At 48.6% G+C, this 21,888-nt stretch overlaps 1 protein-coding gene across 3 annotated transcripts in view; it reads left to right on the top strand.

Moving 5' to 3' along the window:
* ATP11A (ATPase phospholipid transporting 11A) overlaps positions 1-21,888 on the top strand; it is a 661,076-nt gene that overhangs the window by 399,899 nt on the left and 239,289 nt on the right. For all 3 annotated transcript variants that reach the window (XM_069205024.1, XM_069205022.1, XM_069205021.1), the window contains exons 9-10: positions 8,998-9,062; positions 10,562-10,643. In XM_069205024.1, the coding sequence (XP_069061125.1) occupies positions 8,998-9,062; positions 10,562-10,643 (147 nt within the window). The remainder of the gene's footprint in view (positions 1-8,997; positions 9,063-10,561; positions 10,644-21,888) is intronic.

The following is a 21,888-nucleotide window of genomic DNA, read 5'->3' on the forward strand; positions in this document are numbered from 1 at the left end:
TCGATCGTAGCTGGCGGGTGGGAGTGTAGAAGGTCAGGCGGTTGTTGAGGTACCTGGGGCCCAGGTCGTGGAGGGCCTTGCGTGCATGGGTGAGGAGACGGAACGTGATTCTCTTGCTGACGGGGAGCCAGTGCAGGTCTCTCAGGTGTCCGGAGATGTGGCTGTGTCGGGGGATGTCAAGGATGAGGCGTGCGGAGGCGTTCTGGATGCGTTGGAGTCTTTTCTGTAGTTTGGCCGTGGTTCCGGTGTAGAGGGTGTTACGGTAGTCCAGTCGGCTGGTGACGAGTGCCTGGGTGACCGTCTTCCTGGTGTCGGTGGGGATCCATCGGAAGATCTTTCGGAGCATGCGTAGGATGTTGAAGCATGATGATGAGACGGCGTTGACTTGTCTGGTCATCGAGAGGGAGGAGTCCAGGATGAAGCCCAGGTTGCGTGCGTGGTCCGTTGGTTTGGGTGCGCGGCCCAGGGCAGGGGGCCACCAGGAGTCGTCCCAGGCAGAGGGTGATGATCCAAAAATGAGGACTTCCGTCTTGTCTGAGTTCAGTTTCAGGCGGCTGTTCATCATCCACTCGGCTACGTCTTTCATCCCTTCGTGCAGGTTGGTTCTGGCGGTGGCTGGGTCGTTGGTGAGGGAGAGGATCAGCTGGGTGTCGTCGGCGTAGGAGATGATGTTGAGGTTGTGTTGGCGTGCGATGGCTGCGAGGGGGCTCATGTAGACGTTGAAGAGGGTGAGGCTGAGTGATGATCCTTGTGGTATGCCACAGATGACTTCGGTGGCCTCGGATCTGAACGGGGGGAGGCGGACTCTCTGGGTTCTTCCGGCGAGGAACAAGATGATCCACTCTAGTACCTTCTCTTGGATTCCGATGTTGCTGAGGCGCTGCACTAGGGTGCGGTGGCAGACAGTGTCGAACGCTGCGGAGAGGTCCAGGAGGATGAGGGCCGCTGTTTCCCCGTTGTTGAGCAGGGCTCGGATGTCGTCAGTGGCTGCGATGAGCGCGGACTCGGTGCTGTGGTTGGCTCGGAAGCCGGACTGCGAGTGGTCGAGGGATCCATTAGTCTCGAGGAAGGCGGCTAGCTGTCTGTTGACGGTCTTCTCGATGACTTTGGCCGGAAACGGGAGGAGCGAGATGGGGCGGTAGTTCTTGAGGTCGGTGGGGTCTGCTGATGGTTTCTTCAGGAGGGCGCTGAGTTCGGCATGCTTCCAGCTCTCCGGGAAGGTGGCGGTGTTGAAGGAGCAGTTGATGATGTCCCGGACATGGGGTGCGATGACGGAGTCGGCCTTGTTGAAGACGTGGTGGGGGCATGGGTCGGTTGGTGATCCGGAATGGATGGTGTTCATCGTATGGATGGTGTCTTCGGTGCTGACCGGGGTCCAGGCGCGGAGGGTGGTGTTGGGGGGCGTCGGTTTGGTGGTTGGGTGCGTGGTCTGTGCGCCGAAGCTGTTGTGTATGTCGGCGATCTTGCGGTGAAAGAACGAGGTGAGTGAGTCGCAGAGGTCTTGTGAGGGAGTGATGTCGTTGTTTCCGGCGCTGGGGTTGGAGAGCTCTTTGACGATGCTGAAGAGTTCCTTGCTGTTGTGTGCGTTGTTTTCTAGTCGTTCTTTGAATGCTGTCTTCTTGGTGGTGTGGATCAGCTGGTGGTGTTTGCGGGAGGCGTGCTTGAGGGCGGTCATGTTGTCTGTAGTCGGGTTTTTACGCCAGGCTTTCTCGAGGGTGCGGCAGTTCTTCTTGGAGTTCTTGAGGTCGTTGTTGAACCAGGAGGCTTTCTTGCTGTTGGGCCTGATGGGATGGGTTTTCAGAGGTGCGAGGTTGTCAGCGCAGTTGGTGATCCACTGTGTGAGGTTGTTGGCTGCTTGGTTGAGGTCCGCTGAGCTGGCGGGAGGGTTCTGGCTCAGTGAAGTGGAGAGCTGGTCGGTGGTGATCTTGTTCCAGCTCCTGCGGGGAGCCTGTTGTGGGTGGTGGTGAGTCGTGGTTTTTCTGAAGCTGAAGTGGACGCAGCTGTGGTCTTTCCAGTGGAGTCCGGTGGAGTGGCTGAAGGAGATGTACTTGCTGGAGGAGAAGACTGGGTCACGCGTGTGTCCGGCGTAGTGGGTGGGGGTGTTCACCAGTTGCTTGAGTCCGAGGTTGGCGAGGTTGTCCAGCAGGGTGGTGGTGGTGGTGTTGTTGTTGTTCTCCAGGTGGAAGTTGAGGTCCCCTAGGAGGATGTAGTCAGCGGAGGGGAGGGCGTGTGGGCTGATGAAGTCTGCGATGTCTTCGCTGAATTGTGTGCGGGGTCCTGGGGGTCTGTAGATGAGGGTGCCTCTGAGTGTGGTCTTGGGGTCGGTGTGTATCTGGAAGTGAAGATGTTCGGCGTCTGTGAGGGTGTCGTCGGAGTTGGTCGTGATGCGGATGGTGTTCTTGTGGACGATGGCGATGCCTCCTCCTGTCTGGTTGACGCGGTCCCTCCGGGTGATCTTGTATCCGTCCGGGTTGGCGATCGCGATGTCGGGTGCTGAGGAGGTATTCATCCAGGTTTCTGTGAGGAAGGCGACGTCTGGAGATGTGGTGTCGAGCAGGTTCCAGAGTTCCACGGCGTGTCTGTGGATGGAGCGGGTGTTGAGCAGGATGCACTTCAGGTGGTTGCTGCTGGTGCTTGGCTTGACGGGTGCGGTGTGGGTCCGTATGCAGGAGAACTTGCAGGATTGGCAGACGAAGGGTCCGTGGGTGCGTCTTGGGGCGGCTCGGCAGCACCCGGGGATCCGGCTGGTGTTGAGTGCGAGGAGGGTGGCGGTGGCTTAGGTCCGGCGGGTAGGCTGGCAGCGGCGGGGGCCAGGGGTCTGGCGCTGGGCGCGGTCCAGGCGCGGACGGGCGCAGACGGGCTTGCCTTTGGCGCGCCTTCGGTGCGTCCGCTGCGTGCCCGCTGCGCGGCCTCCATATGAGGGGAAGAGGGAGGGAGGAGCAGCTGGGAGGTGGGAGCGGGGCGGCCAATGGGGTGCAAGGGGGCGGAGCTACCGGGACGCGGCGGCGGGAAAACAGGCGGCGAGGGGGTGACGAGGCGAGACGAGGGAACAGAAAGTAAAAGGGAGCACAGTCAGGGCAACAAAAGTAAGGGAGAACGGGGATGCAAACATTTTTTAAGGGCAGGCACTGTTCCTATGAAACTTTTTTCCCAAGAACACTTTTCATTTTTCTTTTCGTAATGCATCCCGTTTTCCTTTAAGGAAAATTGCTGCATTACAAAAAATTTTTTGCTTTATTTAAAAAACAATCACAGACATGGTGGTCTACTGATCCCAGCAGGCTACCATCCCTGTGATAGTGTCCATTCCCACACAAATTGCGACCTGCCTCATGAATATTAATATGAATATTAATGGGGCAGGTCTCTTAGGACCCATTTGGGAATCATAACAGTGTTAAACACACTGTTGTACATAGCTGTTTGCGATTTCCTCATAGCAAATTGCTAAAAGTTGCTGTTAGGAAGGAAACTACAAACGTCAAGCTACGTACATCTGGCCCCAAGTCTTTATCAATACATTTTCCTCCTTGTTCCTTGAGTGAATTTCCTTTTCATCAGAATCCCCTGATGCAGATCTTTTTGCAGATGCACACCACAATCCCTAAGGCTAAGAGGATAAGGACTGGACTTCCCCTTAAGAGAAGCGATGGTCTCCAAAACAATTTTCCTGAGCCCTTCTTCCCAGTCAGACCTCTACTTTGACTATTTCCCCTCATGGAAGGGCTTTCTTGACATAGACGATGAGGACTTCAACAGCCAGCGTTTTCTAGTATGTTTTGTCATCTTAATCACCAAATTTACAGATAAATATGCTGAAAATCTCCCACAATTAACGTCATCGTAATAACATTAATTAAAGTTCACCCACAGAGCTCTTACTGCTTGTAAATGAATCCTTTCATAGTCCTCTGCCGCTTCTATCTGCATCAGGGCGAAAACTAAACTTAACATATGTTCACTGGTGAACTTCTGTACTCTGAGTCCTTGCTTCAAAGAGGAACTCTCTGCGCATGCGCAGTCAGTAGCAAAAGAATACAGCATTCCTTCGCCTTCACACCCCTCGGAACCTGAAATATCACTTAACCTCTGTGAGCACCCGGTTTCGCCTTTTCAAAGTGAGAGGCAATATTCCCTACTGACCTTCCTCCTGCTAGTAGATTAATTGACAACCCTTTCCATTTTGGCAGACAGGAATTGATTCCATCATGCTCCCCGTTTATCCTACATATTTACTCAAACCAGGCAGAGGGAAATCGGCATGATGTAATTTGGAGGCTCAAGCCCAGTAAAGCCCCAGATAATTACTTTTTTCCCGAATACTCAGCTCTGTCTGAGACAGGAAAAAAGAGGAGGAGAATGTAATCATCTTTTGTTACTCCTAGCACAGGAGGGACAAAGGATTATATCCACCATAAAATTATCTGTTTTTTTCCCTGTCTGGGGACAAGACTCGGCCTAAAGTGCCACTGTACCTGCAATTCATTGATGAAAAAAACCATTAACAGAGACAACTCTTCCTCTTCTCCATATTACAGGTCTCTTTCTTAGTCTGCTAGAAGTACAGTGCCACGTTTTGTATCTTCATCTCACCTCTGCAAGAGGATGCTATATAAAAAAACAATATGTTTCGCCAATATAAAAGCTATTAGCTTGGGCAATATGTTTTTACCATGTTGTACATCAGTGTGGCTGCTGTTCAGCGTGACTGAAAGTTAGTGGAGTGGGGGAGTAGAGTGTCGTAGAGCTGAGTGGAGGAGAGTAGAGTTCAGTGGCAGAGTGGCAGGTTGTGGGGTGTAATAGGGTGAAGTGGGTTGGAATGGATTGGTATAGTGGGGTGAATTGGAATAGAGTGGGGTGGATTGGATTGGAGTAGAGTGGGGTGGGTTGAGTGGAGTGGAGTGGGGTGATTAGATTGGATTGGGGTGGGTGGGTTGGACTGAAGTGATAAGACTAGAGTATTGTGGATTGGATTTACTTTTTGAGTGGGGTGGATTAGACTGGACTGGAGTGTGGTAGATTGGAGTGGATTGGACTGTGATGGATCCGATTCACTGAATTGGAGTGAGGGGGGTTGGACTGGAGTGGGGTGCATTGGAGTGGAGTACATGGGAGTGGGGTGGATTGGATTGGGGTGGGATGGATTGGACTGGGGTGGGCTGGATGGATTGGAGTGGGCTGGAGTGGATTGGATTGGGTTAGAGTGGGGTGGGGTGGGCTGGATGGATTGGAGGGGGTGGATTAAACTGGGGTGGGGTGGATTGGATTGGGGTAGAGTGGGGTGGATTAGAGTGGAGTGGAGTAAGGTGGATTAGAGTGAAGTGGGATGGATTGGAGTGGTGTGGATTGGAGTTGGGTTGATTTTATTGAATTGGGGTGGGGTGGGGTGGACTAGACGTGAATGGATTGAAGTGGATTGAATTGGACTAGAGTGGGGTGAATTGGGGTGGAGTGGACTGGAGTGGGGTGGAAATAAATGGAGTGGGGTGGATTGGATTGAGTGGGGTGCGCTGGGCTGGACTGGATTGGGGTGGATTGGATTGTTGTGGGGTGGATTGGATTGGGATGGCATGGATTGGATTGGGATAGGGTGGATTGGAGTGGAACACATTTTGTGAGGTATGGTGGAGTGAGGTAGATTGGATTGGAGTGGACTGGATGTGAGTAGGGTGGATTGTGGTGGATTGGCCTGGAGTGTGCTGGATTTGATTGGAGTGGGAAAGATTGGAATGGGGTGGATTGGATTGGTGTGAGTGGATTCGATTGGTGGGTGGATTCAGGTGGTGCAGGTTGGGTTAAAGTGGTTTGGAGTAGCGTGGATTGGAATGGATTGGACAGGAGTAGGGTGGATTAAGGTGGACTGTATTGGACAGGAGTGGGGTAGTTTAAGGTGAATTGCATTGTATTGGGATAGATTGGCTTGGAGTGGCATGGGTGGACTGAACTGGGGTGGTGTGGACTGGATTAGGGTGGACTGGATTAGGGTGGAGTAGGATAGATTGGAAGAGAGTGGGTGGAGTGGTGGATCGAGTGGATTGGTGTGGTGTGGATTGAAATGGTGGGCCGTGGGGTGGACTGGATTGGAGTGGGGTGGATTAGATAGGGGTGTGGTAAGGTGTATTAGAGTGAGGTGGAATGCATGGAGGTTGGTGTGGAGTGAGTTGGAATGAGTTGGATGAATTGTAGTGGTGTGGATTAGTTTGGTGTGGAGTGCGATGGATTGAATTGGTGTGGAGTCAGTGGATTGGTTTGAAGTGGGGAGGATTAAGGTGAGCTGGATTGGATTGAAGTGGAATGGACTGGAGTGAGGAGGGTAAATTGGAGTGGGCTGGATTGGATTGGAGTGGGATGGGTTGGATTGGATTGGAGTGGATTGGGTTGGACTGGAGTGGGTTGGAGTGGAGTAGATTGGATTGGACTGGATTGGGGTAGATTGAATTGGTTTGGGTTGGATTGGGGTGGATTGTGGTGGATTGGAATGGTGTGAATTTGGATGGAGTAGGATGGATTAAATTGGGATGAGGTGGGCCGGATTGTAGAGGGCGGTCTGGAGTAGGGCGGATTGGAGTGGGGTAGATTGTTTTGGATTGGAGTGGGGCAGGTTGTTTCTAATTGGAGTGGAGCTTATTGTTTTGGATTGGAGTGGGACAATTGTTTTGGATTGGAGTGGGCAGATTGTTTTGGATTGGAGTGGGGCAGTTTGAAATGGGCCAGAGTGGGGTGGGTTGGGGTGAGGTGGAATGGATTGGATTGGGATGGATTGGATTGGATTGGATTGTAGTGGGGCAGATTGGAGTGAGACAGATGGTTTTGGATTGGAGTGGGGCAGATTTGAGTGGGTTGGGAGGATTGTAGGGTGGTGGATTGGGATGGAGTGAGGTGGATTGGATTATAGTGTGGTGAACTGAACTGATGAGGGGCTGATTGGTTTGGGTTGGAGAGGGGCAGATTGTTCAGGATTGAAATGGGGCTTTATTGGACTGGGGCACATAGGCCCTCATTCGGACCTTGGCGGGCGGCGGAGGCCGCCCGCCAAAGTCCCGCCGTCAAAATACCGTACCGCGGTCGCAAGACTGCGGCGGGTATTTTGACTTTTCTCCGCCGAAAGGCCGCCCGCCAGCCCAGGGGAAAACGACCTTCCCACCATGAAGCCGGCTCGTAATCGAGCCGGCGGAGTGGGAAGGTGCGACGGGTGCTACTGCACCCGTCGCGTATTTCACTGTCTGCTATGCAGACAGTGAAATACTAGCGGGGCCCTCTTACGGGGGCCCCTGCAGTGCCCATGCCATTGGCATGGGCACTGCAGGGGCCCCCAGGGGCCCGGCGACACCCCCTACCGCCATCCTGTTCCTGGCGGGCGAACCGCCAGGAACAGGATGGCGGTAGGGGGTGTCAGAATCCCCCATGGCGGCGCAGCGAGCTGCGCCGCCATGGGGGATTCAAATGGGCAACGGAAAACCGGCGGGAGACCGCCGGTTTTCCATTTCTGACCGCGGCCAAAGCGCCGCGGTCAGAATGCCCAAGGGAGCACCGCCGGCCTGTCGGCGGTGCTCCCGCCCCCGTTGGCCCTGGCGGTGCAACACCGCCAGGGTCATAATGAGGGCCATAGTGTTGTATTGGAGTTGTGCAGAGTGTAGTGGGGAGGATTGGGAGGATTGGAGTGTAGTGGGTTGAGGTGAGTGGTTTGGATTGGAGTTGGGTGGATTGGGGCGTTCTGCACAATTGTGTCAAAGCATAATTTTGAAAATTACACATAAGAAAGAAATTATGTTGCTTTGGAATATTTAGAGCAAGATATTAGTAATCTTTTGAGATCAGCGCCCACCACCAAAAACCAAAACAAAATGAAAAGTGAGAAAAGACTTGTCAAAATAAAACAAAAAGTTAACTATAGAAAATACTACTTTTACATTTTGTTTGTACTGCTGAGCATGTTTTTGCCAGTCATGCGCCTTCTGTTTGCAGGGCATTAGAAGTTAAAAATAACAAAATAGTACCAATCACATCAGGAGCAGCGGATGGGCACTGATTAAGCTGAATCAATCATTGTTTGGTTCCTGCACCACGGGCAGGAACGAAAATGATGGTTTACCACCCGTGGCCAATTATGAGGCCATAAAGAAGTGTGCCAGGCAAGCAAACAAATTATCAGCAACTGGTGGGCTCCATACCCTTTTCTAAATACAACAGCATTTCCCCAGCGATAGTCATGTGCTAGTGCATGCTATCGCAGACTCGACCCAAATAACTACTACCTTAACAATGTAAGCATTGTAAAACAGCTGTGCCCCTGTTCAGTTTCACAAATGTTGACTCTGATAACTTGGCTGCCATGTTGAAAGTGCAAATGCAGTATAAAATCTGCTCCCCTAAGTAGACAAGTACTATGTGATGATCGCTAATTAATGGTGATATTTCAATCTTTATGCCATGTTCAGTGAAGTATGTTTTAAAGGACATAAAAAATTTGAAGATGATCCTCAACTGGTAAATTTATATGTTTGGGACACTAGGGGCCTGATTACAACCTTGGTGGGTGGGATACTCCGTCACAAACATGACGGCTTTCACGTCCGTCGTATTACAAGTTCCATTAAATCCTATGGAACTTGTAAAACAGCGGGCGGGATGTCTGTCGCATTTGTGACAGAGTATCCCATCCGCCAAGGTCGTAATCAGGCCCTAAATGTGGTAAAATAGTTGTCCACTGGTGATGGGTCTATATGGAGTGTGCACTAAACTAGACCACCCTGAGAATCTTAGAGCAAAAGGACAAACGTTAACGGAACAACCCATTTAGTGAACTAAAACTGTCAACTTTATGGATCGTACTTGTGTTGTTAGGCCTACAGCTGAGTAGTTCTCATTATATTCTGAAACGTCGGGTGTACAAAAAATATCCGATGTTCTTCTTGTTTATGTTACGTGTTGTTTTTAATTCCATAAGCTAACCTTTTAACACACACACCTCTGGTTTGTCCTTTTTCATGTGCACAGGCCTTTAGGATCTGAAAATCTGCTGCTCAGGGGGGCTACGTTAAAGAACACAGAGAGAATATTCGGTAAATATGTTCGTTGAATTATTCAGAAAGACGGGTGGGAAAGGGGTGGCGACTTGAATGGGACAGATCACGTGGCCAGACGTTTCCTTTATTCGTGTATTCTGTTGTAGTTTGGATCGGGGCCGCTGCCAATGACAGCTCAGAGATAACGATATCAGTACTGACTTGTTGCTAACCTCACATTAACATAATGACTGCTGCAGACCGCGATAAAGTGTGTGCTAGATGCCTATATTGGTGCGATAAAGGAATCAGAACAAAATAAAGGGGAGATAAGATACAGCAGTGACGTTTATCACACTTACCATAGCACAGCCTGTACTCCAGCCCGTCGAGGCTGAATTACTGAAGAATGCGGGTGGGTAATATTTCTTGCAGCGTTGTCCTGCTGCATGACGCGGGTGTGTGTCATTCCACAAAGGATGTCCTGTTTAGGGAGATGCGCCTGCCCTTTGAGATGGAAGTACTTACATGGCCTGATTTAGCGCTGTTGGCGCCCTGTGCGACAATCTTTTTTGCCGCTCTCTCCCCATGACCTCCTCCTCGGATTCCCTCACTACTTCCCAGCAAACGTGTCCCTCGCCTATGGCAACTCTCCATAGCCCTCCTCTCACTTACATTTCGCAGTGGCGTGACGAAACTGGAGGGGGAGGCCCGTTTAATTCACACAAAAAACAGGAATTACGACCTCAAATTAGTGTTTTGCAATGTAGCAAACCCTTTTTACAAGTTTGACATTTTTTTCTAACTCACAAAAAGAGTTCTACAACCTTTTCCGAATTGCAGTTAGGTGAGGGCTAGTTGTGAATTGCAACACCATGTATCAATGCTTTGTGACTGCATTTGGATCTGCAGACCATTTATCAGTTACCGACCATTGAGTTGGGGGAGTAACTGATTCGCAAACGAGCTTTCCTATTGAGAGATCTTCATTTTTTTTAATCGTGTGATGTAACATTGGGTAGGACAGCTGCACCCTCCTCTGATGTCTTCTGTGCAGGACAATATGTTTTAAGGAGCACCTGTTCCTGTCAGGCACACAGCTACTTAGCATTTATTTTCAACATGTATGGAATGTGAACACAGGGAAATGAGGTGTCTGTCCCTTGCAGGCCTTCGTCTCTATGCTCGCACCCACTTACAGAGGTTCGCTAAATGCAACCTACCTTATTAATATTCATGACACAGGAGTTTTTACAAATATCTTTTTAGTGATGTAAATCAGTAGAACATCAGTTAAATCTTAATTGAAAGAAAGTTAGTAAACCTGTTGGTATGGAATTTGCACATTCTGGTTTATGAACTGCCCTGGGTACCCTAACTTCATGATCGTGGGAGGGGTGGGGAAGAGCAGGTGGGATGGAGCATCAGCTGGTGCCCTTTTCCTTGTTGCATTTAGCACTTTGCCTAACTTTGCTATGCCATTGCCCTTAGATGTCTTGGATAATGTCTTCATAAACATTGCTTTTTTTTTTTAATTTAAATTGTTTTCTTCGTAGGTGTGGCCACATACACAGGCATGGAAACCAAGATGGCATTAAATTACCAATCAAAATCACAGAAACGATCAGCGGTTGAAAAGTAAAGTTTATCATTTTTTTCTGTGGGTGCCTTAAAACATGTGCCATAATTTTATTTGGATATAGTTTAAAATTACTAAGCATGTATGATTTTTGAATCACAAACTGGTTCCTTTCCAAAACGTTTATGTTGAAAGCCTGAGAATTATTTCACAATACCACAGATGCTGGAAGAAAAAATGCAGCTGTTTACATGTCCTCGTTAAGTTGAGTATCTTTGTACTTAAATAATGTTTGAGGAAAGCGGTTTATCATTTGGAGTGGTTGTGAGACTTAATCGTGTAATAGACTCCCTACTTGTACTGCATCCAGTCAATTAGTTTGAAAAACCTTAGCCCAACCCCGGATAGCTGTGGCTCTGAGCAGACAGTCTTCAAAAAGAACAAGTGTAAAGCATTAAAAAAAACAAATCTGTATAAAAAACAAATACGATGCAATGAAAAAACATGACAACAAAAAATAGGTTGTTTTTTTAATCTTTAAAATGATAACTCAATAACAGAAATCCACCAGAGGGTTCCGGAGATATGATTTTTTAAAGGAATAATAAATCACTGCTTTTGTATTTTGTAATTGATCACGGTCACAGACAAACTTTGGAAAACTTTTATAAAGTTGTAAAGCACTACTCTGGCCCATTTTGGCCCGCAAACTCCAGCAGGGATCAAGTTACTGGGACCAAAGAGGCTTGGTTGGACAGTCAGCTTGCAGTGAAAGTAGTCTCTAGGCCAGTTCCAGACCCTGTGGGTAAACTGCCATAGACTTAAATGGAGTGGTCCTAATGCAAAGGATACAGTAATCACGTGGAAGTATGCCGATCCAATGACAGGGGCCCTCTTGGGGCTACTCCTTGGTCCTCGGTTATGGTGGAGTGAGTTTGGCTACTGGGGTCGAAGTCCGGTTGAAGTCTTGCTGAACACCAGTTGCTACTGATCACTGGTTACAGTGAAGCCAGTGGTTCCATTTAACTGGGGCGAACTTCGGACTAGAGCCATCACACTGCACTCCAACGACTCTACCAGGTCCAGCAGACTCAGGTGCCACCTTTTGAGGGTCTTGACTCAGTCGCCTAGGCTGCACTTTGGTGGTCAAGCGTTCATAGCTACCAACTTGCCACAACAAGCTACTTCAGCTTTCGGAGGCCCAGTAGTTTAGCCAACTGACTCCTGGAGTCACCACTTCTGTTTGAGGCTCAGGGACGACTTTTTCTCCAGCAGAGTACCACAGGCGCAGTCACAGGCGCAGTCCTTGCATTTAGCCCAATGAGTAACAGTTGCAGTCCAGCCTTTGTGCACCCTCCTTTTGCTGGGCCCAGGGAACAGCAGGGCAGTCTTTCTTCAGTCCACTCTTGATTACAGACTGAAGTCCAGTATAAGTGCCAGGGTTGCTGTTTTTATGCCCAGTTAGTGCCCTCTGGGATGTGGTGACTACTAGCCAATGGGCTTCTAGGCCCCCTCCTGCCTAGTGATGACCTCCTGTGAAGTGTGGCATCTAACTTTCACAGAATGCACTGTTCTGCCGACTCCGAAGATAGCATACCCCTTCTCTTGATGTGTGGACCTCTGTATCTCACCCCAGAGGCTATCTGAGGGCAACACACCTACAGAAAATACAGTTTAACAATGGCTTCTCTCTCTCTGTCCTCAATGCCATCCTGTCTGCAAGAACAAATGAGCAGCCCCTCATGTGTGTCCACCGTTTACAATTCAAAGGCGGCTTGCCCTTCAAGCTAGCTTTTTGGCCTCACACCCTGTTTGGCCTAGCTGACAGGGAGAAGTCACACTTCTCCCAACAGCAGGCCCTTTGTGTTCCTTCCAGACAATCGTTCACACCTCCTCCCAGCAGGGCAGAAGGCTGTATCGTGGCTAGCAGCCATTAATGGTCACTATAAACTATTGAGCAACCATATGGCCTCTTACTAAAGTTGCCACTTGTGCAAACGTTCCATTAAATTCGACTTGAGCATATCTTGAAGTATCATATTTACTAGTCCAATTCAGATGTTAGCACTGCTGAGTTGTCAGCTTGTAGTTCTATACTCTCTAACTGGGGGACCATAGCCTTTGCACAATAGAAACGAAATGCAGGGTTTTTACTGACAGGACATTTGAAGTTAAAATCTACATGTCCAACTTTTTAACGTAATGCACCCTGCTTCTAGGGCTCAATAGGCCTGTGTAAGGGGTGATTTATAAATATTAAAAAGGATAGTTTGGGCTTTGCCAGTACTCTAAATGGCAAAGTTGAGTTAGCAGTTAGAAACTGCTCTGCTGGATATCCATTTTAAGGATCAGAGCACTGGCACCGAGGTCTGTTTAGCAGGCCTCAGTGCACCTTCAGAGTCGAAAAAGCAGAAGCACCAGTCCAAAAATGTGGGGGTGATCATGCAAAAAGGCATTTCCTTACAACATGGTATTTGCTTTATGGCATGCTTTGTTCACTTTCAGCTGAATCAAGTTGGTTCTCTACTTGATGTTAAACATAAGGCTCAAGTTTCCTAAGTACATGCACGATTAGCTTGTCTGGGTCAGCTTTTTAGGTCTCTCTTTTTCTTTAGCTGTTACGCCACAATATTGTTTTGTATATGTATGATATGTATATATAATACATGTATATAAGAGGGCTCTTAGTGAATTGACTTCATGCCTTGGTCTGTTAAGTTGTCATTCATTTTTTACTTCTGCCCACCACAGCATTTTGCACAGGTAAGTGAGTCAGCTCACTGATCTCATTAGCTTCCTTTACTTTGAGTGACTGCACAAAGCCTGTGCACATTATTCATATCCTCCTTAAAAGAATTTCTTTTTTTCGGTGACAAATCTGGTCCAGTGTTTTTAAATTTTTATTTATTACATGTTTTTTACTGGCTATTTATTCGGCCTGCTCTTTAGCTTTCCAGTTAGATGCCAATTACATTTCTGTCTCCGTTTTTAAGTGCTGTGATAAAGTGATTAAGTGGTAATATAGCATTGCAGCTGATTTCGATGTTTGCTTGATTTGGTAGTAAAATTTATCAAGTCAAACTTAATTAATAATGATAATAAAGAGCATGGCACAACTGAAATGGCTGTTATGTAAAAACATCACTATTAAAGTGGAAATATGAGTGAATATAATTTTTTTAATTTTTTTTTATTGTAAGCAAGTGGCTGTAATGTTTAGGTTGCTGCAAGTTTTCCTTTTTTCCATGTATTTGTGTGGCATGGGCTTCAATATAAGTAAATAATTATCACCCGAGCTAAGGCCAGACTTAGGCCCTCATTATGAACACAGCGTTGTTAACCGCCGTGTTCATGCTGGCGGTCATTTAACTGACCGCCAGCCCCCCTGGGACCCCACCGGCCACACAAAGAACATTCTGCTGGGCCGGTGGGTGGAAACAGTGTTTCCGCCTGCCGGCCTAGCAGAATGCATGGCCGGGACATTGCCGGTAGGTCCACATGGAGCCGCCGTCAATGCCTCTGTGCGGCGGGTGCAGCTGCACCAGTCGTGCAGATCACAGCCCGTAAATTGGGCGGTGACCTGTGCGATGGCGCACTGCACAGGGACCCCTGCACTGCCCATGCCATGTGCATGGGCAGTGCCGGGGCCCCCAGGGGGGCCCGGAGCACCCCTTCCGCCAGCCTTTTTCTGGAGGGGGGAACCCACCAGGGAAGGGCTGGTGGCAGAATGGATCATTATCTGTGGGGCAGCAGCGCTGCCCTGTCGGATAATGATTCCCTCCACCGTCTGGCTGCCTGTCGGAGGCAGCCTGGCTGTGGAGGAGGGCCACCTATTGTGGCCCTCCCTTTGTTCTTTATATGGCGGTTCAGACTGCCATGTTGGTGGCGGTCTTTTCTCCCGCCTCCGGCATGGCGGTCTGAACCGCCGGGGATCATAATGACCCCCTTAGTTTTTTTTCCAAAGCTTGTTTTACTTTGCATTCCAGGAATGATAGTATTAATGTCACCATGGTATAATCTGGAGCATTTGCTGGCCCCAGGGTGAGTGCCAACTCCAAGAGCACTCTTGTCTTCTCTGGGAGTTGTACTGTTACACATGGTCCAATTCTCAAAGGAAGCAAGCTGTCATGCCACTTCTCCTAGCATCTGAGGATGTTGCTAATGTTTGTGTAATAGATAACTGGACATGATTCTGGATGATTTTTTGAAACTTATTTCTGGACCCAGGACATAGTGAGACACCCATGTTTGATTAACCTTCAGTACTACTCAGATTGCCTTATCCATTTTGAGTTTGCTTGTAGTCTTATATCAAGAGTGGTTTCACTTGAGACTAGTGTTTTCCAGAGGCTTCTTTTGTGGATGACTAAATTGCTAGATAATAAACCTGCTCAGCCCTCAGGGCCATTGAACCCTGCCTTTCAGTGTTTATTTCAGTCGGTCATACTCAGGATGCACTTACACTCTGCCAATCAGTGAGGCCACCACGTATCTTGGTCCCTCCTTAAGGCAATGATAGAAAATACAAGATGTTCAAAATACTTTCTGACCGTTTTCCCAAGCAATGACTGATCCTTTGGTGTCTGAAGCAGCAAATGATGTAAGGATCATTATAGCTGCTATAAACATGATTGTGCCCCTGGGCAGACAGGCCTAAATCTCTTTCTAGAGAGAACTGCCTAAGACAGGTTAACATTCTTGCCTACTTAGCTAGGTACATTATTTTCACCTCATTGTAAAGGATTACATGCCTGGGTTTCCAGAATGGAACTTGAGGCATGTCACATGGTGTCTCCATAAACCAATGAAGATAGCAAATTCATCAATGGGGAATGACGAGTGGCTGCCTCCATTATCTCCAGATCTCTACATTCAACCACATAGCAGCTGCAAGGACCAACCAACAATAACAAAATGTGGTTGCAAGAGATTCCTACAAAACTAAGGGGGTCATTATGAACGCAGCAGGATTCCCTGCCGTTTTCATGCTGGCGGTCTAAACACAGACCGCCAGCCCATTGAAGACCTCGCCGGCCCAATAATGAATATTCCATTGGGCTGGCTGGCGGAAAGTGTGTTTCTGCCAGCTGGCCCAGCGGGATGCTGGGCCTGGACATTGCCGACGGCTCCACATGGAGCCGTCGTCAATGCCGCAGTGCGGCGGGTGCAGCAGCACCAGTTGCACGACGGGGCTGTGCACGGGGGCCCCGGAGCACCCCTTACGGCAGCCTTTTTTCTGGTGGGGGAAACTGCCAGGGAAAGGCTTGGGGAACACGGGTTCTTTATCCGGAGCAGCGCTGCCATGTCGGATAAGGAACTACGCCATCGTCAGGCTGCCTGGGGACGGTAGCCTGGCGGTGGCAGAGGGCTGCCTGTGGCATTCTCCCTGTGTTTGGAATATGGCGGTTCAGACCGCCATGCCGGTGGCGGTAATTTCCACCACCGCCGGCACGGCGGTCTGGACCGCCATGTTTATAATGAGGGCCTAAGTCCTTAGACTGTAACAAAAAGTTGGCCTCCCAGGTGTCCTTGGCACTCCGGGATAGCTTGATCAAGCAGTAAAGGTTTGCTCAAAGAAGGTGGTGAGAAAGGCTGACCTAGTTACTGTAGGAAGTGACCATATTTTGTGTGGTGTCCCACCAGATTTCTGCCCGCCTGTTTATGCGGGCTGTAGAACTCTGCATTTTATCCCTGCTAACTAGTTGCAAAGTGCCTGTTCTACCCTTTTAATGTGGTTGAATTGGCATACTCCTGATTGGCATATTTAACTTGCTTTTAAGTCCCTAGTACATGGGACAAAGTGTACGCAGGGCAGAGACATTAAATGCTGCGAGTTGGCTGCAGAACCTATTGTGCTTCCACTACAGTGACAGTACAAACATGGCTTCAGGGATACTATTGTATCCTGACTAGAGCAGTGTAAAACCTGCAGTTCAGCCTGTCAAAATAAATCCTGCTGATAGGTGTATCCCTTCATTTTAAATATTAATAAGTCACTCCTATGTAGACATTGTATCCCACAAGGCAGGGGTGTGCCATGTAAATGTCAGACAGTTAGAAATGTAATTTTAACTTGTCCTTACAGTGGTGAGTACCAAACATCTATTGTCACTGTAGGAAAGCTGGCTCCTGGCCCATAGAAAAACATTAGCAAGCTTCTGCTATCTCAGGATAGGGACCAGCTAGAAACATGATTTGATAATATTTAAATATTTATTAAAAACCCAACTTAATGTTGAATTTTGATTTTTGATAAATGTTAAGGAAAATCAATTACTTTTAGAAACTTACCTTTTCCTTCTTGAAACTTCTAAAGACTAATTTACATTTACATGAAACTTCCAACTGTCACCCAGCTGGTGATTGGCCCTGAAACTGAAAAATTGAAAACTGCACCGAAAGTAGAGACAAAGGCTTTGGTGTGGGGAGGTGTGTTTGATTCTCCACCAAAGTAACTTTTATGGGCTGTATTCAGGAACTTTACATCAAGTGGGCCTCCCTGTCACAGGCAGGTGTCAGTTGACACCTGTGCTAGGCTCTTCCTTTGCCAACCCAGGTGATAAGGCACCAAACCCTGTGGGGAGAGCTTCCCCAAGAACTGGTTTGAAATGACCTCATAAGAGGACCTGGCCACTCATCTGGCCTTTGCACAAGGGAAGAAGGGTTTCAACATTTTGGTCTGGATTCTAGGAGTGATGGGCACTGTGGGATTCTTTGCAGTACAGCAAACAGGAACTGTTGAAAAAGTGGATAGGGATACTCCGAGAACTTTTGCCCTATTTGTTAGGGAGAGACAGGGAGTCACCCCCTACCCACAAGCTAGTACCAGACATACATATGTCATCACCTATCACAGTCTTCAGAACATTACTGTAACTGAGGAAAAGGACTGAGCCTGCTGTTTGTGACGGGAGAAGGACTGGACATTCTCCCTCTTGTGCCCAGGACAATAAAGGGGCCTCCAGTGGTCATAAGGCTTACCTCCTCTTCAAGCTACAGAGATACACATAGCTATATGAGGTAAATTTGCAACTGACTAGTTGCAACTGTACTGACCCTGAACTCTGCTGTTGCTCTCTGCTGGAGTGAGTCTTGACCCCCAAGTGCTACACCTGAAGTCCTGTAACCCATGGCTGTGTTTGGCTGGACTTCTCCTACCACCGCTGGAAATCTGGGACTTGGAAACTTTCTATTGCAAGACTTCCTGAGGAGTGGTAATATTATGCTGATCTGATCTGCTGGACTGAAGATTAAGGTTTCTCCAATTTTTCCACAGCAACAGATACAATTCAGCAGTGTCTCGCAGAGAAGGTGTTCGTCCTTGTGGATCCCTTTTTGGGTGCAACCTGCAGCTTTGTCCTGTTCGAGGATTCTGAACTTTGAAAAGTGACTCAGTACAAAAATAGAAATCTTGACCTGGGTAAGAAATTCAAATTTCTGCGGCTCTGAGCTTTTGCTGCCAAAACCAGTACCTTTGCTGGGACCAGGTCAAATGGTTGTCCAGCCTTGTGGAGTCCTCTCCAGCTAAAGCCTGCTGCCTTGACCCACTGAATATTTTTGACTTCCATATTCAAGACTAAGTTCCAAGGTAATAACTCCCTTCAGGTTGAACCTGGTTTCTATATCTGACTTGTTTCCATCACAGTCGGCTCACATCTCACCTAGGTCCTGATCTACTGCAACTAGTTTACAGCAGTAGGCAGTTAACTCTTTTTGGTACTATTTTTATCTAAAACTCTCAAAATGCATGTCTCCGGTTCCCTGAATTGGATTTTTGTCATTGTGGTTGGTGTCATTTTATTTATTAAAATTTACTCTAGTTTTCCTAATTCAGTTTGGGATTTTTATTGTCTTGTTTTTTGACTTTGTTACTGTTTTGGGTCTGCAAAAATACTTTACACATTGCCCTAAGCTAAGCGTATGTGCTCTGTGTCATATCTACACAGGTGTTGGGCTCAGATTAATTTACTGACTTTGAGGGTTTATCCTGACAAGGAGTGTGATGATTACTGAAGGTGGTTAGCCACCTCCTGACCAGTAACCCAATTTCTTACAGCTACTGTAAAAAATAGATTACTTGTAATAAAAATTGAATGCCCAGCCAATGATGTTTTGATATAAGGAACAAAATCTGTAATATTTATTTGTACAGAGGCACGTACAGTAGAAAGTACATAAATGGGAAAAGTAGTATCACTGAGCTTACACTTAAACCTCAGTACAGCTCTGTAATGATCTTATGACACAGTCATTTGAGTTATTGTTTCTTACAGCCACATAGCAACAACTCTAACATCCATTACATTTTTTCCAAAGCCTCTTCTCAGGTGCAGCTTTTAGGAGGTTCTTTTGAGGCATGGGTACTCGTCCTAGAGAAGAATTGAGATTAAGTGCCTACATTGGCAATACACTGCTACCTAATCGACAACCTCGCCAACCTCGGCCTCAAGCAACTTGTCACTTCACCGACCCACTCGGCAGGCCACACACTCGATCCCATCTTCTCAACCAGCAACCACGTCGCCTTCAGCCACACCACCGAACTCTACTGGACAGACCACCAATGCATCCATTTCTCCTACCAGAAACCAGTCACTCACCACCACTGCACACAACCGCCCCGACGCAACTGGAGCAAAATATCCACGGACCAACTGATCTCCACCCTCGCCCAGCCCCCCCCACCCAGGACCTCAGACCCCAACACAGCTGCCACCAACCTGCACCACTGGATAGAAGACTGTGCCAACACACTTGCACCGCTCAAAAAACACCCAAACACCCCACACAGAATCAAGGCCAGCTGGTTCACCCCAGATTTACAGGAATTCCACCGACGATGCCGCAGAATGGAAAAGAGCTGGCGCCGTGACCCTACCACCTCCAATTGCATCGCCTTCAAGGAGGCCCTACGCAGACATCACCAATTGATACGCACCGCCAAAAGAACCCACTTAAAAAACCGCATCAACACCAACGCTCACAACAGCAAAGAACTCTTCGGCATCATCAAAGAGCTATCCACCCCCAGGGCCTGCTCCAACGAACCCCCGCCATCACAGGAGCTCTGCAACTCACTTGTATCCCACTTCCGTTGAAAGATAGAAGAAATCCACAACAGCTTCATCTCCCAGTCCCACCAGCTAACTACAAACACTCTCGAACCCTACGCTCCAAGCAACACCCACCTCCTCCACACCTGGACCCCAGTCAACACAGAAGACACAGCGAATACCATGGCCACCATCCACTCCGGATCACCATCTGACCCCTGACCACCCCACATCTTCAACAAAGCTAACACCATCATCGCCCCCCATCTCTGCCACACCATCAACAGTTCCTTTGAATCAGCCACCTTCCCAGAAAGATGGAAGCACGCAGAAATCAACGCCTTGCTAAAGAAACCTAAGGCAGACCCTGACGACCCCAAGAACTACGACCAATCTCCCTCCTCCCCTTCCCTTCCAAGGTCATCGAAAAAATCGTGAACAATCAACTATCCCGGTTCCTGGAAGACAACAAGGCACCCAACACCTCCCTATCAGGATTCCGCAAAAACCACAGCACCGAGATCGCACTCATTGCTGCAACAGACGACATCAGGACCATGCTTGACAAAGGAGAAACAGCAGCACTCATCCTCCTGGACCTCTTCGCAGCTTTCGACACAGTATGCCATAACACTCTCCGCACACGCCTCCACAACGCTGGAATCCGCGACAAAGCCCTGGACTGGATCTCATAATTTCTCATGGACAGGACCCAAAGAGTCCTCCTCCCGCCATTCCTATCAGAAGCCTCCAATATCACCTGTGGCATCCCTCAAGGATCTTCACACAGCCCCACACTTTTCAACGTGTACATGGCCCCCTCGGCAACATCGCACGAACAAACCACATCAACATAGTCTCCTACACTGACGACACTCAGCTCATCATCTCCCTCACGGAAGACCCCACTACTGCAAAGGACAACCTCCACAACGGACTCCACGCCATCGCCAGCTGGATGGAATCAAGCCACCTCAGGTTAAACAAAGACAAGACAGAATTACTCATGTTTGGCACCAACCCCTCAGCTTGGAACGACTCCTGGTGGCCCACCTCCCTAGGATCCGCACCCTCACCCACCAGTCACGCACGCAACTTGGGCTTCATCTTGGATTTCACACTCAGCATGACTCACAGGTCAATGCCATCTCCTCCTCCTGCTACAACACCCTCCGCCTGCTCCGCAGAATCTTCAAATGGATTCCCATCGAAACCAGGAAAACCATCACCCACGCCTTGGTCAGTAGCCGATTGGATTACGGAAATGCCCTAAATGCAGGAATAACAAACAAACTCCAAACAAAACTGCAAAGAATCCAGAACACATCCGCCCGCCTCATTCTGGACATCCCACGCCGCGACCACATCTCACCCCACCTCAGAGACCTACACTGGCTACCAGTATCAAAGAGGATCACCTTCAAAATCCTCATCCACGCACACAAGGCCCTCCACAACACAGGGCCCGCCTACCTCAACGACAGACTCACCTTTCACACCCCCACACGCAACCTTCGCTCCGCCAACCACGCCCTCGCCTACGTTCCTCGCGTCCACTGCACAACTGCCGGAGGAAGATCATTCTCTCACCTTGCCGCAAAGACCTGGAACTCCCTACCACTCCACCTCCGCCTGACCCAAGACCTTCTATCTTTCAGGAAACACCTCAAGACTTGGCTTTTCGACCAGTAGCTCTACCACCCCTCCCACCTCCTCCACCCCCGCGCCTTGATACCATACCGGGTGAGTAGTGCGCTTTATAAATCCCTGATTGATTGATTGATTGACTGCTCTCTCTCTGGTCATGGCCATGAGAGACTTCAGCTGTGGGTCAAGCTAATTATCTAACTTATTGGACATACTGTGATTATCATGTATGGATGGTAAGATGCTAGATAAAACCTAGATGGAGTATTACGTTGCACCCCTCTTCAAATAAAATTGGGCATGCTCAGGCTTTATTTCCTGCTGTACAGTGTAGAATATTTGAAGAAGGTTTAACCCCTTGGGTTCCTGGGACTTAACGGTTACGTCCTGGGCAGCACCGCTCGAGTGCCCAGGATGTAACTGTTAAGTCCTTGTATGGACCCTCGGGGGAAGCGTTAGCTCTCGCCCCACCACGCTGGAGGCTCAGCTTTCAGCACAGATCGGAAGAGAAATACAAAAGCATCTCTCTTTCGATCACGGGGGAGAGGCATCAAAGGAAAGGAAAGGCCTTTCCTTTCCTTTGATGTCTCTCTGAGCATTTGAT

This window comes from Pleurodeles waltl, chromosome 8, assembly GCF_031143425.1.
Source record: "Pleurodeles waltl isolate 20211129_DDA chromosome 8, aPleWal1.hap1.20221129, whole genome shotgun sequence".
Taxonomy (NCBI): Eukaryota; Metazoa; Chordata; class Amphibia; order Caudata; family Salamandridae; genus Pleurodeles; species Pleurodeles waltl.